Below are 15613 nucleotides of genomic sequence, written 5' to 3'. Positions count from 1 at the left end.
TAGATTGATTGATAGATAGATAGATAGATAGATAAATAGATAGCATTTCTCCGTGATAAGAAAATGAACAAATTATGTTAATCGTTCTACTTTCGTGTGGCCTTCATGGTTCCGCAAGTCCACAAGAGTATATAATGTGTTCCTTCAAACAGAGCTCGTAATCGTTTCCACATACAATTCTAAACCACTTTCGTTTTTACTGTTCTCCTTGCTCGACTCTTTTGTGCAGTTTTGCTCCTCGCTCTCCTCCATCTCCTCCACCTCCACATTCTCCTCCTTCTCCTCACCTCTCTTGGTCAATAATTTGTTGGTGTCGGCTAGTTACATTATGTACACACGCATATAAATACATGTTATAAATACCGAGTGCCTTTTATTTGTAAGCATTCATAATACAATGGAAAAATGTAATTTGTCAAAGATATAAGCTTTCCGATTGTTTTATTTTAGAATTTTATTAAAACTCGTAATCCCCGTTAACTCTGACCTTTCCGCTTTCTTTTCTTTTTTCTATTTTTTTTTTTTTTCTTTTAACTTTATTTTTCTTTTGTTAACTTTTTTATTATTATTATTATTATTATTATTATTATTATTATTATTATTATTATTATTTTCCCTTTATATTTTAATTTAAAAGAAAAAATTTTTTTTCGATCAACAAATTCGACTTCTTAACCCTTGTCGACGACAGTTCATGAATTTGATAGATATTGAAAAAAAAAAGAATAATAAATAAATGAAAAAAGAGGGAGAGGGAAAGAAAAGAAATAAAAATTAAATGTCCTCTTTAATGTCCTCTTCAATTGTAATCTTTTTTTTTTTTTTTTGTTTTTTGTTTATTCTTATAAATCAGACAATCGGACATTACAAATGTTGACATTAAAAAAAGAATAATATCGAAAAGGGAGAAAAATTAATTATCGTTTTTTTCTTTTTTCTTTTTTCATTTATTTCATTTTCATTTATTATTCATTTTTCTTGTCGAAGCAAAAAAATTTTGGATTTTAGAAATCGTCGAAGAAGAAAAGAAAAATAAGATTAATTATCTTTTCAATTATATTTTTTTCACTCTCTTTATCTCTTCCTGTCTCCATCTCTCTCCATTTCTCTCTCTCTCTCTCTCTCTCTCTCTCTCTCTCTCTCTCTCGCTCTTTCTCTACATATACATATATATTTCAGTTTATAATTCTAATTGGTTAAAAATTTATGATCACACGCAAAGAAAAAAAAAAAAAAAAACACATTTTTCACACGGGAGAAATCAATGAGGGAATACTTTCACGATAGTGAATCTTACGTAAAATTGTATTCAATGTCGGCGCAACTTGGACTATGCAGTTAAAAGACATCACAGTAGGATGCATCATCTTGTGCATCGTTGCATCGTAACCTTTGAATCCTATGGAAAAACTCGCTTCTGCTTACGTGACATTCCACGATGATGCGCTTTCCAGTTGCACGTTCCTTACTCCCACGTGTATATATATATATATATATATCTCTTTCTCTTTAAGAGTTATCGTGTCTCGTATTAAAAAAAGAAAAAGAGAAAAAAAAATTTAATCGTGAATCTGTATTAAAAAAAAAGAAAAAAAAAAAAAAGAAAAGAAAAAAAATTTCTATTCTATCGAAAGAGAGAAAAAATATTTATTCTCTCTTTGTTCCTTTTCTTTTTTTTATTCTCTCCCTTCCTCTCTCTCTTCCTCTCTCTCTCTCTCTCTCTCTCTCTCTCTCTCTCTCTCTCTATTACTTTCTTTCCTTCCTTTCTTCCTTTCTCTCTTTCCTTTTTTTTGTTTTTTTTTGTTTTTCTTGAAATATTATTACGAGCGCAAATCGTAAAATGCGATTACCTTAGAACGGAAACTTTCGAACTGAATCGACGAAACTTTCACCGTGTGCAACTATGTCGCATAAGAGTCTCTTTAACGAGTCACCATTAAAAAAGGTAACAAACGCGTCTAATTGTAAGACAATTTTATAAAGTAGAAAAATAAACGGAATGGAACGTGTGATAAAAGAAAAAGAAGGGAAAAAAAATGAGAGAGAGAGAGAGAGAGAGAGAGAGAGAGGGGGGTAAAAAAAAAGAATAGAAACGGAACAATTTTTTTTCCTTTTTCCTTTCTTTTGTTTCTTTTTTTTAACTCTCTCTCTCTCTCTCTCTCTCTCTCTCTCTCTCTCTCTCTCTCTCTCTCTCGTAAGTGCATGCAGTTGCGAAATAATTCAATGCACATGCGAAACAATTTCTTTCTTTCTTTCTTTCTTTCTTTCTTTCTTTCTCCTTCTTCTTCTTCTTTTTTTCATTTTTTATTTAATTAAACATTCACTTTTAAAAACCGCCAACAAAGTCGTTCGACAAATTCATTTCCACGGAAGAAAGAGTGTCTTTGTGTGTTTTTGCAAGAAAAAGAAAAAAAAGAAAAAAAAAAAAAAATAAGAGAAAAAGAAAAATGTAGAAAAAGAAAGGACAAAAAGTACGCGTGCCTTTCGTTCTTTGCATTTCACATAATTGAACGTGAAATTTGTAAAATCGACAAAACGTTAAATACTATAATCGATTTCGCGTAAGAGAAAATTCTTTTCTCAAAGAAAAAAAAAAAGAAAAGAAAAAAAAAAGAAACAAAAAAAAAAAAAGAAAAACGAAAAGAAAGAAAAAGAAAAAGAAAAAAAGAAAAGTAATAATGACAAAATAAATATACTCCAACGAATCATTATTTCCTCTTGCACTTATTCATTCCGTTCAATCATTCATTTTTCCCTTTTCTTTCTTATCCTTTGTTGTTATCGTGATCGGATTAATAAACATTTGTTAATTCATTTGAAATTCACGGAAGAAAGTTTCGCTTGCCGTTCCGTGATTACATTGGGAGAGAGTAAAAGGATAAGGGGGGAAGAAAAAAAAGGAAAAAAGAAAAAAAAAAAAGAAAGAAAAAACCAAAAAAAAAAAAACCAAAAAGAGAGAAAGAGAGAGTGTGTGTGTGTGAGAGAGAGAGAGAGAGAGTGCCAATACGTTCGTTCTTTTCTTTTTCTTTTCCTCGTTTTATTATTTTTCTCTTTTCTCTTTTTTTTTTCTTTCTCTTTCTTTCTTTCTTTCTATAGAAACACTCGAACGCTAGTCGCCGGACATCGAGGCAGGAAATCGTAATCGATATCCCGATCCGTTAGAAGCCGCGTATCCGATAAAATGGTAAGAAAGAGAGATGGAGATGGTGATGAAGGTTGGAGGAGGAGAGTCAGTGAGTAAGTCAGTCACATCCCCCGTCTAAGCTACGGGGGGCCTCCTTTTACATTCGCCCGCCTATAAAGTTCTTCTGGTGACCGCGCGCCCGTCTCAGAAACGCTCCACCCTTGAGCGCATCGACCAGACAGCTTAGGCCGCTTTCATCTCGCACCATGATATTTCACGTAAGTGATATAATTATCATTTATTATCTCGAAATTTGATTCTTCCTTCCACTAATGAAACTATCGTATTAAATTCTATTTCTCTTCTTCCTTCCCTCTCCCTTTATTTCCTCCGCCGGTCAATGATTCTAATTTTATTTTTCTTATTTAACTATTATTCAAATTAATTTCGTTCGTTCGAATAACGAGAGAAATCCATGGTTTTATTATAATCGTTTCCTTTTCCCCCCCCCCCCCTCCCCCTACCCCCTTGTAAATAAATTTAAACGTCCTTTGCAATTATTATAATAATTGAACAATTATATATATATATATATATATATATATATATATATATTGAACAATTATTATATATATATATATGTATATGTATGTGTATGTGGATATGCATGTGTAGATATAACGAGTGAGTCGTATAAATTATTTGTAATTAATTTTTTAAAGAAAATGTATTTCTTTTTGTTCTTCTTCTTCTTCTTCTTCTTCTTTCTTCGTTTTTTTTTCCTTTCTTTTTTCTTCTTTTTTATCTTCATGTGCAAAAATCATTCTCTAACAAATTTCATAGAGTAGTAATAATAGTTAGAAAAAATTGATAAATATCGATTTGCCGTGTATGCGTGTATGTATATATATATATATATATATATATATATATATATATATATATTTACATGTTAGATACTATTTATGCACTTACGTTTACGTCTTATGGAAAGACTCCTCTCGCGTGTTTCTAATCTCGATGAAATTGCATTACGACACGACTCGTTTGTGCAAAAATAGACGGAGAGAAAGAGAAAGAGAAAGAGAGAGAGAGAGAGAGAGAGAGAGAGAGAGAGAGAGAGAGAGAGAGAGAGAGAAGGGTCACTGTTTCCTTACGGTATGTATGAGTGTACGCGCGCTTTTATGTGTGCGTACGTATGTCACTAAATTAGATTCGACAAAAAATTCTCCGGTATAAATACCGTTCCTTTAATTGATACCACGTCACATTTTTCAATGTTTCCGTGCGAATGCAACCAATGAATTCTAAAGATATTACGTAATAATGTTTTTTACTTTCCTTCTTTTTTTTGACATATATATATATATATATATATATAATTTGTTTCGACATATTTGTTACGTGTATCTATATAAAAAAAAAAAAAAAATATATATATATATATATATGTACTTATATATTTTATATATTAAATATATTTATTGAAAAAAATTTATATTTCTAATGTAATATATTTTATATATAATATATTATATTTAATTTAATATATTTATTTAAACATTCATTTAATATTTATATATAATAATAATAATAATAATAATAATAATAATAATAATAATAATAATAATAAATATTTAGGTAATACTTTTTAAGAAGATCAAAGAGAAAAAATTCAATATTTTACGAGATATAAGTAATTAAAATAATCATCGTGAATATTATTTACGGTTCGTTAACATAAACTAAAGTTTCTTTCTCTAATTAATATTCACAGCTCACGCGTTATACCGAACAAGAATATTTGTGTTTTATAAGTAGACATATATATATAAGTACGTAAAAAAATGTTCCCTCTCCTTAATCATATCACCCTCTCCTTACCAACCACCCCCTCTTATCTTTAACATTCTTGAACGTACGTCCGCTTTTTTAAATCGTACGAACATAAGCTAGGCGTGTCACCGTCGACAATTTATAATTTCACTTTCTAGTCGAGAACGATCCAATAACACGACAGATCGGTACTATTTCGTACGATTTGCTTTTCCATTCGTATCTATATTCTATTTTATTTATTTATTTACTTTATTTTTTTTATGGGAGGAGTTGGAATTTTTTTTTTATTTTGTCATCGTTCCTTCCCTTCTCTCCCTCCTGAACTAAACCTCATACTCATCTAATTATCACGTCTATCATACGTTTCAGTTCGAACGTTCCTTCTTTCTTTTTTTTTTTTTTTTTTTTTTTTTTCCTTTAATAACATTCGGAAAAATTAATAGGCGAACTTAAATATTTTTCTGCATTCGTATTTTCCCTCGCAAAATATTGAATTCCGTTTGGCGTTGGCCGACACGCAACCGCGACTGGCTCGACTTACACTCAAGACTTTCCCTAACGAAACGAGAAAGGTGACCATACAAGTCGGCAACATAATTCCCATAGCCGTAGCCGTACGTAATCGGCCAATCGATACGGCTTTTCTTTTCTTTTTTTTTTTTTTTTTATTTTGCTTTTAATCCAGATACACAGACATAACCGGATAGTTAGATAATCGATTGAAATTGATTATTTGTAGTTGTAAAAACGTATATACGTATATTTATAACATCTATAATGTGTTTTTTTAACGAAAGTAAAAAATTTCAAAGTACGTTATGATATTATTGAAAGATATATCATGAAGTTGAATAAATAGAATAAATTTGAAAATTAAAAATTTAAATCGATCGATCGAACGATCGATCGTTGTTTAAATTCCAATAGATTTTCCTGATTACCGTTCTTCCGGTATGCCTGGCACAATTCACAATTCAAGGAGCCAGCGACGGGAATCGGGTCTCTCAAGGTCTTAGATATAGCGAGGAGAAAGGGATTGAGTATACCGATCAAAGTGGTTAGTATATCGGTTCGTTTTTTTTTTTTTTTCACAATCCTCATTAATGAATATTTACGGTATAGATTGTTGCAGATTTCTTTTTTTTTTTTCTTCTTCATTTTGTTATCTTTTAGAAAAATTTACATTCCTTTTCTTCTTTTAATACTTTCTATTTTTTTTTTGTTTTTTTTTGTTTTTGTTTTTTTTTTAGCATCGTTAGGAGCCGGCGATTTTACGATTCAAGGTGCAACCGATGGCAATTCGGATTTCAAAATCCAAGGCGCTACCGACGGACATTCGAATTTTCAAATTCAAGGACCGTCCCAAGGTGCCATATCAACGTTCAACGTTCAACCACCTACAGATGGACATAGCCAATCGATTATTCAAGGTCCATACGATGCCAATCAGGCTAGCACGAAGTCTCTTCAATATAACGATCCCAGTGGTATGAAAAATATTTTATCTTCGATTTATCATAACAGAGAGACATGAAAATATCGTACAATCTGATTGTATGGTATGGAATTGTTGAAAGAATAATTTTTTTTTTTCTCTTTCTTATTTTCTTTCTTCTTCTTCTACGAAGGATTAAGAGTCAATTGGAAATCGTACAGTCATGATCGACAACCGAGATTACAACAGGCACAAGCCGAACCAGCACATTATGCCGAACCAGCTGCCCAACGTGGACCACCCCCTCCGCAACATCGTCCACCACCAGTTCAACCACCGATTCAACAACCATCTTACAGGCCCTACAACGATGCACCAGCTCAGATTAAACAGTTGCTGCAATTCCAGGCTCAAATACCATACGTCAATGCCATACCCGAACAATTCAGGTAATGATCGTTAATCCTAACTAAATCTTTTCTTGATTGATGTCGTTGGTGGAAGAAGAAGAAGACGAAGAAGAAGAAGAAGAAAAAAAAAAAAAAGAAAAAAGAGAAAGAAAAAGAAAAATTTCACAATCGTTTTAGATACGATCACTTGGCGGCAGCACAGGCACAGGCACAGCAAGTACAAGCTAAATACCAACAAGAGGCTCAAGCTCCGGAATATCGTGGTACCAAACCCCGTGGTGGTCCATCCAGACATCGAAGACAAGCACCTCAATATTCTAAACAATCTCAAGGTCAACATCCTCAAGCTCAACAACAACCACAGTATAGAAGATTATCCCAACCACCGACCGAACCTGCTCCTCAATATTCAACGAACTTGCCAAACAATTTGCAAGAATTGTTGAAGTATCAAGCACAGATACCCTACAATATTATAGCGAATCAAATCAGATACGTTCCCGATAAGCCTTATGTACCGCAACCGATTCAACAGTCAAATCCTCAAACGGTCCAATCTGCTCAGTATCAAGGCCAAGGTGATCAATATCAAGGTCAAGCGAGTACGTACTCGCAACCGCAGATAAACGCCTATAAATCTTATCCCCAGGAACAGCCTGGTTATTATGATCAGGGACAAGGAGTACGTCCTGTCACCGAAAATCATTATTAAATCGAATGTGTGAGATTGAGAGAAAGTATGTGAAAATGACAGAGACAGAGACAGAGACAGAGACAGAGACAGAGACAGAGACAGAGAGAGAGAGAAAGAGAGAGAGAGAGAGAGAGAGAAACTGTTCGTTGAAAAGAGAAACGATTGATTTTCTTCCATCTTACGTTTTTTTTATTTGTATTATCATCTTTTTTTCATCTTCTTTCTTATTATTAATTAATTAATAATGGAAATTGCGAAATCGTTACGGTGCATTGTTACCACTCGCTTTATAATTTATTATTATTATTATTATTATTATTATTATTATTATTATTATTATTATTATTATTATTATTATTAATATTATTATTATTATTATTAGATATTATTAAGGTGATATATTTTGCTTGAGTTGAAAAAAAAATTTTTGATCCGTTTTTTTTGTTTCTTCTTCTTCTTCTTCTTCTTCTTCTTTTTTCTTCTTTCTACTTCTTCTTCTTCTTATTTTTTTTTTTTTTTTGTTTAATCCTCCTCGAAATCGAAGGAACAGAGTAAGGTGGTAAGAAACGAAACGTGTGAATTTCTTGATTCATTGAAAGTATTATATATTATCGGGTAAACGTCCGATTATATAATTGTATATGTGTTTACATCGAGTACGTCGACTCGAAAGAGTTTCCATGAGAAATTACGGTTTTGTGCGTTTACGTGTGTATGAAAGTATATCTGTGTGTGTGTGTGTGGGTGTAAGTATGGATGTGCATTGCTGTGTGATTTTATTTTTCTATTCTTAGTTCTTCTTTTCTCTCTCTCTCTCTCTCTCTCTTTTTATATATATCCCAAGTTTTTCAATAAAAAATGATAAAATATTTTGCGACACGTATCACATGTCCGTAAATGCGTGCATGCACGTGCCATAGAGACCCAACAGTTTCGATATCCTTTCATTGTGTTTAGTTATTTATATATATATATATATATACATATATATTTATATTTTTTTTTCTGTTTCCTTTATTTTACAACACACGAAATTCATAAAAATTTTTTATGGAATCTTTAATAACGCTAGATCCATTATCTCACATATTTCAACTCCCATGATCGTTTGCAATTGATATATGCAAATAAGTAGTTCGATTTATATCGTCGATTGATATCGTTTCTATAAATAAATATATATATATATATATATAGTGGGTGTATGTGTGTGTGTGTATAGGTATATATGAAAGATCATTCGTAAATAAATTACGAGAGATTAGGATCTTAGTAAAAACGTCTCGTGTGTATATGTTCTTTTTATTTTTTTTTCTTTTAATTTTTTTTTTTTTTTTTTAATTATTTTTCTTAACGTCATTACAATCACTTTATGTTTGTAGGAATTATGTCAGCAGATCCTGTAAGAATTTTTGAGACATATCAAATGTCTCGTAGAAACCGGTTCGAAAATATTGATTTGCTTATTATTATTTAAAGTCTCGTTTAATCGTTAGATAGATATATCGATCGATCGATCGATCAATCGTTTTGTCATTTTTGAATGAAATTGTATAACCGACAGTTAGAACGACAATTATAATTATTTTCTATCGATGTTACGTATAAATTTATTTTTGAAAGTGGTAATAACTTGACGTTACGTATTTCAATATCATTTGACCGTTCGTTAACATTTTGATCATATTCAACGGATATAGACGACGACTTTCACGCAGATTCGTATAAGATAATCTGATTGGTTCGAGTAAACGAGAATTATAAAAAAAAAAATATATATATATATATATATATATATATAAATAAATAAAGAATGACAAGCACGATTAATTTATTATTACGGTTCAATACGACTCGTTAGTATTTCTTTTTTATTTTTTCATTTTTCTTTTTTTCTTTTCTTTTCTTTTTTTTTCTCTCTCTCCCTTTTTTTTTTTTTGCTCTTAATTATCTCACCGAGATTAGATAAAAACAACGATCTCTCAAAGAGAATTCATATTTTTGCCCATATAGTAATATCTGATTTTCATGTGACACATAAAATGCGTATATAATATTTGTTTATGTATAATCATTTCGAAAGATGCATAATTGTTTTTGCCTGTGTTTGTTATATTCTAAAGAAAAAGAGAAAAAAAGAAGAAAGAAAAAAAACAAAGAAAAAGAAAGAAAAAATCCAAAAGCAAAAAAGAATAAGAACAGTATTACCAGACGCGTGCAAAGAGGGTGATTTAAATAATCTGAAAAAAAAAAGAAAACAGAAAGAAAAAAAAAAAAAATACACGAAAACAGAAAGAAAACAACAACAAAAAATTCTCTGGAAAGTTTGACTTATGTACTCTCGTTTATGGCGTTATAGAAAGATAGATTGTAATCTATACTATTTCTCCTATCGTGTTTAAGTCCGCAATAGAGTTCGAATCGGTCACTTTTCCTTCTCTCTCTTTTCCTTTCTCTCTCTCTCTCCCTCTCTCTCTCTCTCTCTCTCTCTCTCTCTCTGTGAACGTGAAACGCTTCCTATCTAATCCAGTCCCAGTCTCGAAATGTTTCTTTTGCTATGGTATGGTGTTCGGTCGTGAACCAACCAATATACGCGCGACCCATACGCAATGAGAGTAAGTGAAAGAGAAATATATAAATAGAAAGAGAGAGAGAGAGAGAGAGAGAGAGAGAGAGAGAAAGAGAGCGTGTTAAACTATCTAACATCATAGAATTTTCTGTTTGCAACTGGCCGGCGCCCGATCATTTACTTCCTGACTTGATCCGACATAGAGTTACGTGATTCTAGCTCGTTGTATATGTGTTTGAGAAAGGGTGGGGATTGGGGGACCTATGCACTTACATACCTACGTTCGAACCTCGAAAATAAAAAAAATCCACCTTCTGAATCGACGAACCGTGAAAGCTGGTGGTGGCCGATCGGTTGGTTACCCTGCAAACGGTTCTCGCCCATATAGAAGTGAGTCGCCAAGGAGTCGACAGTTTCAGACTCAGGACAGACCGTTTTTCTTCTCAAGAAATCTTAGAACATCGACTCGAAGAGAACATTCATTGTTCATCATGAAATTCCTCGTAAGTTTTATTATTCCTTATCAATTTAATAAAAAAGAAAAAAATGTTATTTATTATCGATACTTTCTTTAATTTTTTTTTTCCTTTCTTTCTCTCTCTCTCTCTCTCTCTCTCTCTCTCTATCTATCTATCTATCTATGTATACATATATCTCCTTTTAATGCGTTCGAACAAATTACGCTTACGTTACCGATTTACTTTCTTTTCGAACGTAAAACGATCTATGGTGAAAGTACTTATCATCTAGATTCGATCGTTTATATTTTCTTCGCTTGGTCAATTAACCCTTCGCTTTGAATCATTCAGTTTCGTTCATTTCCTTGATCAAACAATATCCGGTATACTACTACATAGATGGTTACATACAATCGCCTTTCGATTTCATTATCTTTCATAGATAATTACTTTTGTTTTTTTCTTTTTTTTTTTTTTGTGAATTACAGTCGAGATCTAGTCGAACGATTAGATTCTATATTAGCATTATTATTATTATTATTATTATTATTATTATATCGCAGTGTTATGGTATTTTGTTTTTTTTTCTTCTTTCTTCCTTTTTTATTTTTTTCTTTCCCTCTCTCTCTCTCTCTCTCTCTCTGTCTCTCTCTTTCTCTTTGTCTCTCTTTCTCTTTCTTTTACTCTCAAGAAAGATTCGCAATTTATTTCGATATTTTACTTTGTAATAATTTCTACCGTATCATTAATTACTTGTTTATTTCATTTTCCTTTTAGATAATTTTACTCGTAATATCTCCCATTTACGTCATTGGCGATGTACTCGGTGATCTGTTAGGAGAAGAATTGTATCTAGTTGGTAAGGGACATAAGGAATTTATTGATTATTGTCTAAATGGAAAATAATGAGAATTAATATGAATAAGAATAAGTAAAAAACAACAGCAACAAACACAATAATAATAATTAATAATATTAATCGTCATTTAAAATGTTCAATTAATAGATAATATTCGTGCGAAGAGACAGACGCATGCACAGCAACAACAGATAAATTATAGGCCTTATTCTCAAGCGCCAGCACAGATCAAACAATTATTGGCCTCTCAACAAACCCGTGACCCATTGGTACATATACCAGCTCAGCCGGCACCACAATTGTCAAACGGACCAAGACCAGAACCAGTTTATCAGAGTCAGGCTCAAGTTGCTTCTTATAAGCCAGAGATTCGATTAGGTTCGGCACCTCAGCAACCAAGTTACAAACAGATCCCAGTAGCTCCAGCTCAATATAGACCACCGGCAGGTGCCGCTCAAGCTCAAGGTCGTCAATATACACCACAATATCAAAGTTCTGCACCTCGGGCTGGTTATCAGCCGCAGGCACAGGCACAGCCGCAATACTCGAAACAATTGCCCTCGGAACTTCGACAATTATTACAAATCCAGGCTGGATTACCTAATGCCATTCCTCACGGTCGGCAAGGTTAATTTTATTTTTCCCTTGAAGATTTCATCTATCTTCCTTTTTTTCATGCTTTTCTTCTTCTTCTTCTTGGTCTTTCTTCTCTTTTTTTTTTTTTTTTCAATTTTTTTTCTTTCTATTTTTATTCTCGCGCATTCGTCGCCAGTTATGCTGCGTCGAAGAAATAAACGATTGTAAGTTTGTTTTTTCTTTTTCTTCTTCTTCTTCTTTTTCCCTTCTTTTTTTTTCTTCTTTTCTTTTCTTTCTCTTTTTTTTTCTTTTTTTTCTTTTTTTTCTTTTTTACATACGACATATCCATGTAATATCTACATCTAATTCAGGAGTTTTGAATTAAGATTTAAGGGAAGTTAGATTTCGTAATTATCATCAGTTCATGGTCATATAATATCATCGTCATTAAAACTAAAACGAAGTTGATACTTTAGTCATTTACGTTTATGATTTATTTTCCTATTATTCCTATATATTCCTTTATCTATACATATTTATAAATATAAATTTTCAATCTGGTACATATACATACATACATACATACATACATACATACATACATACATACATACATATATATATATATATATATATATATATATATATATACATATAAAGATTTTCATTAATCGTTATGCCAATCGAACGATTCAACTATAATAATAATGGTAGCTAACGATTATAGGGTATCACAAATTGTATATATCTCGTAGCAATGACTAATAGACGTGGTCGAATGAACGTACACAGGTGCTTCTATCGAACCATACGAATTAGAAGTTTTCGTAGTAGGGTCCCTTAATTCGTCGTCACTCGAGGAATCAAGGTATCATCGCGAGGCCGCAAAAGAGGGGCGTATTTTGCGTACGACCAGGCTGTGCCCTTCTTTCTTTCTTTCTTTCTTTCTTTCTTGTCCCTTCTCCTCCCCCATCCCTCATCCCTCATCCCTCATCCCCCATCCCCCATTCTCCAACCCCCACCTAGTCAAGCTCTCTCTACCCCACTACACTCCATTACCACTCGGCTGACTGCCTGACTGGTTGGCTAGCTGCCTGGCTAGATCAACGAGCGCATATATATATATATATACATATATGTATATGTATATGTATATGTATATGTATATGTATATGTATATGTATATGTATATGTGTATATGTATACGTTTCTTCTTCCTCTTCTTTTTGCTAGCACACGCCCGAAAACGGACGGCGTGCAGTCACACCACCCCGCCCCGATTTTTACCTTCGTGTGCATCCCTTCAATGCATCCCTTGATGCAGCCCTCACCGACAAACAGGGAAGAGGATTAGCGAGTCCATTAAAGTCGCGGACTCTATTATCCAGAGGGCACGGCCATGGTGACATCAACCGCCCTTTCACTGGCGTAGGACAGATCTTCTTTTTCCTCTTTTTCTTCTTCTTCTTCTTCTTCTTCTTTCATATCTTTCTTATTTTTTCTTTTTTTTTTTTCTTTTTAATCCTTTCATTACGAATCTTTCGTCTTTCCTTTCATTTTCTTCTCCCTTTTTTCTTGTCATTTATTTTTTTTTTTTTTTCTTTCTTTTTCCATTCTTCGCACTTATCATCGATAATAATTTTCTTGTTGTAATAACAAACTTTTCGGAAAATTTTTTAACGGTGCCACTGATAATAACGAACTTGACAAAATTCTTTTTGTTACTTGTTTACTTTTTCTTTTTTTTTTTTTTTTCTTTTTTTTTTATATATATATATATATAAATCTAGGTAGTACGTTCTTTTATTGTTAACGGTAATAGGGTAAACATTTTATCGACCAAATAACGATCTCGATTTCGTTGGTTGGGAAATGAGAAAAGGAAGGAAAAAAAAAAGTAGAAATGGCGCCATTGGTAGGGTAGCGCGGGGGGGAGGGGAGGGAAGGGGGGTCATAGAGGCAAATTACAAAGGGAGGATTACCGGCAGCTGGACTACCAGGCAAGCATCTAAGCATCTCTCTTTCTCTCTCTCTCTCTCTCTCTCTCTCTCTCTTTCTATTGCTCTCTCTTCACTTCTGGGTCTTTCGCGAGCTAGCGAGCCATCCACGTCACTCAAGAGCTCTTTGTCCTTCGACGCATTGGTAACATAATTATCAGAGTTATAGCAAGCCAAAACCCAAGCCGCACCACCTAAAGGGGCCGCATGTGACGAGCGGTTAGGCACTGACACCACCAGTATATATATGTATGTGTATATGTGTGTCTGTGTGTGTGTGTGTGTATATGTTTGTACGTGTCTCTTTGAGTTGATTTATATTCTTTCGAAATTATTCATATTATTATTATTATTATTACTATTATTATTATTTACGAAAAATGATTAAGAGCTTTTACTATACTTTATAATAAATAATTTTTTCATATCGATATTAAAATAAAAGTATATTGATTTTAACAAATTTTGATATATAATTTTCTTTTTTTTTTTCAACTTCTCCTATTCTGCATAAAACCATGTCCATATATTCATGTGTGTGTATTTGTGTGTGTGTGCATGAATGCGTGCGTCTAAGCGTATAAAATATTTTTATATGTTAAAAAATTAACGAGCTTATTATCTCAATAAACATTTCATATTTATTTCTTAATGATCGTGAAAATATATCTGATGAAAATATTTTTCTTTACTTTTCTTTTCTTTTTTTTTTTTTTTGTTAGAACTCTCGTCTTACGCAAGATCCTAAGAAAGTATAATTTACGATATCTTACTAGTCGCATCAACAACAACAATAAAGAATAAATAAATAAATAAATAAATAAAGAAAGAAAGAAAAAAAGAAAGAAATGAACGAAATGCCATAATGGCAAGAGAAAGAAAAGCGAGAAAAAGAAAAAGAGAAAATAGAGAACAGGTCATAGAAATTAATTCGCAAATCGACTCGTCGAGTCACGAATGCGGATAGAAAATTACTTTGCACGGTTTGTGCTCCTAATTATATACTCGACTATTTCTATCTATCTACTCTAACTCGTTCCATGAGTGTGCTCTAAAACGTGCTGCTGAAGTATTTTCCAAAGCGAGGTCATTTCGTAATCCTATGTAAGTAACTAAGTAAGTAAGTACGTATGTATGTAAGTATGTATATATCTATCTATTGCATGCTCTATTCGTAGTGTCACGTTTTTTGATCTAGGAAAGTGCCATAGAGAAATGGCATGCGGATTTTTTTAATGGCATTACCAATAAGTATGTCTATCTTTGCGTTTCACTTATGGCAAAGAATATTCACGTCTCTTGAACCCATTTATATATGTATATATATATATATATATTTTATTTTTTTTTTTATTTTAATTCGATTCCATTTTAATATACTTGCAGGTATAATATTATATTTGAAAAAAAAAGATTTTCAAACTCAATCACGTATTCTGTCTCTCTATTGTGATCAATACAATAATAATAATAATAATAATAATAATGAAAAATTTAGTAGTAAATAATAATGATAAATTAATATAATAATTAATATATATATTTATATATAAAAATTATTATTATCAATAGATATTATTTCGTTAAGTATATCGAATTATTTTGATGAAAATTTTTTAACGATCTTCAATCATACATAAGATTTTTTTTCT

The 15613-nt window shown here is 32.1% G+C and overlaps 2 protein-coding genes across 2 annotated transcripts; both read left to right on the top strand.

The window, feature by feature from the left end:
• The first annotated feature begins 3290 nt into the window (after positions 1–3290).
• Positions 3291–7891, top strand: LOC124426596 (mediator of RNA polymerase II transcription subunit 15-like). Its single transcript, XM_046968455.1, has 5 exons — positions 3291–3402; positions 5891–6020; positions 6214–6450; positions 6592–6847; positions 6986–7891. The coding sequence occupies exons 1-5, from the start codon at positions 3391–3393 to the stop codon at positions 7518–7520; spliced, it is 1170 nt and encodes a 389-aa protein (XP_046824411.1). The 5' UTR covers positions 3291–3390; the 3' UTR covers positions 7521–7891.
• Positions 7892–10431: 2540 nt separating this feature from the next.
• On the top strand, positions 10432–12439 carry LOC124426707 (DNA translocase FtsK-like). The gene is made up of 3 exons (XM_046968747.1): positions 10432–10574; positions 11307–11388; positions 11536–12439. The coding sequence occupies exons 1-3, from the start codon at positions 10563–10565 to the stop codon at positions 12018–12020; spliced, it is 579 nt and encodes a 192-aa protein (XP_046824703.1). The 5' UTR covers positions 10432–10562; the 3' UTR covers positions 12021–12439.
• Positions 12440–15613: the final 3174 nt, after the last annotated feature.

The sequence above is a fragment of the Vespa crabro genome, chromosome 9 (genome assembly GCF_910589235.1).
Source record: "Vespa crabro chromosome 9, iyVesCrab1.2, whole genome shotgun sequence".
NCBI classification, from domain to species: Eukaryota; Metazoa; Arthropoda; class Insecta; order Hymenoptera; family Vespidae; genus Vespa; species Vespa crabro.
This window is presented reverse-complemented; position numbering and strand designations above follow the sequence as displayed.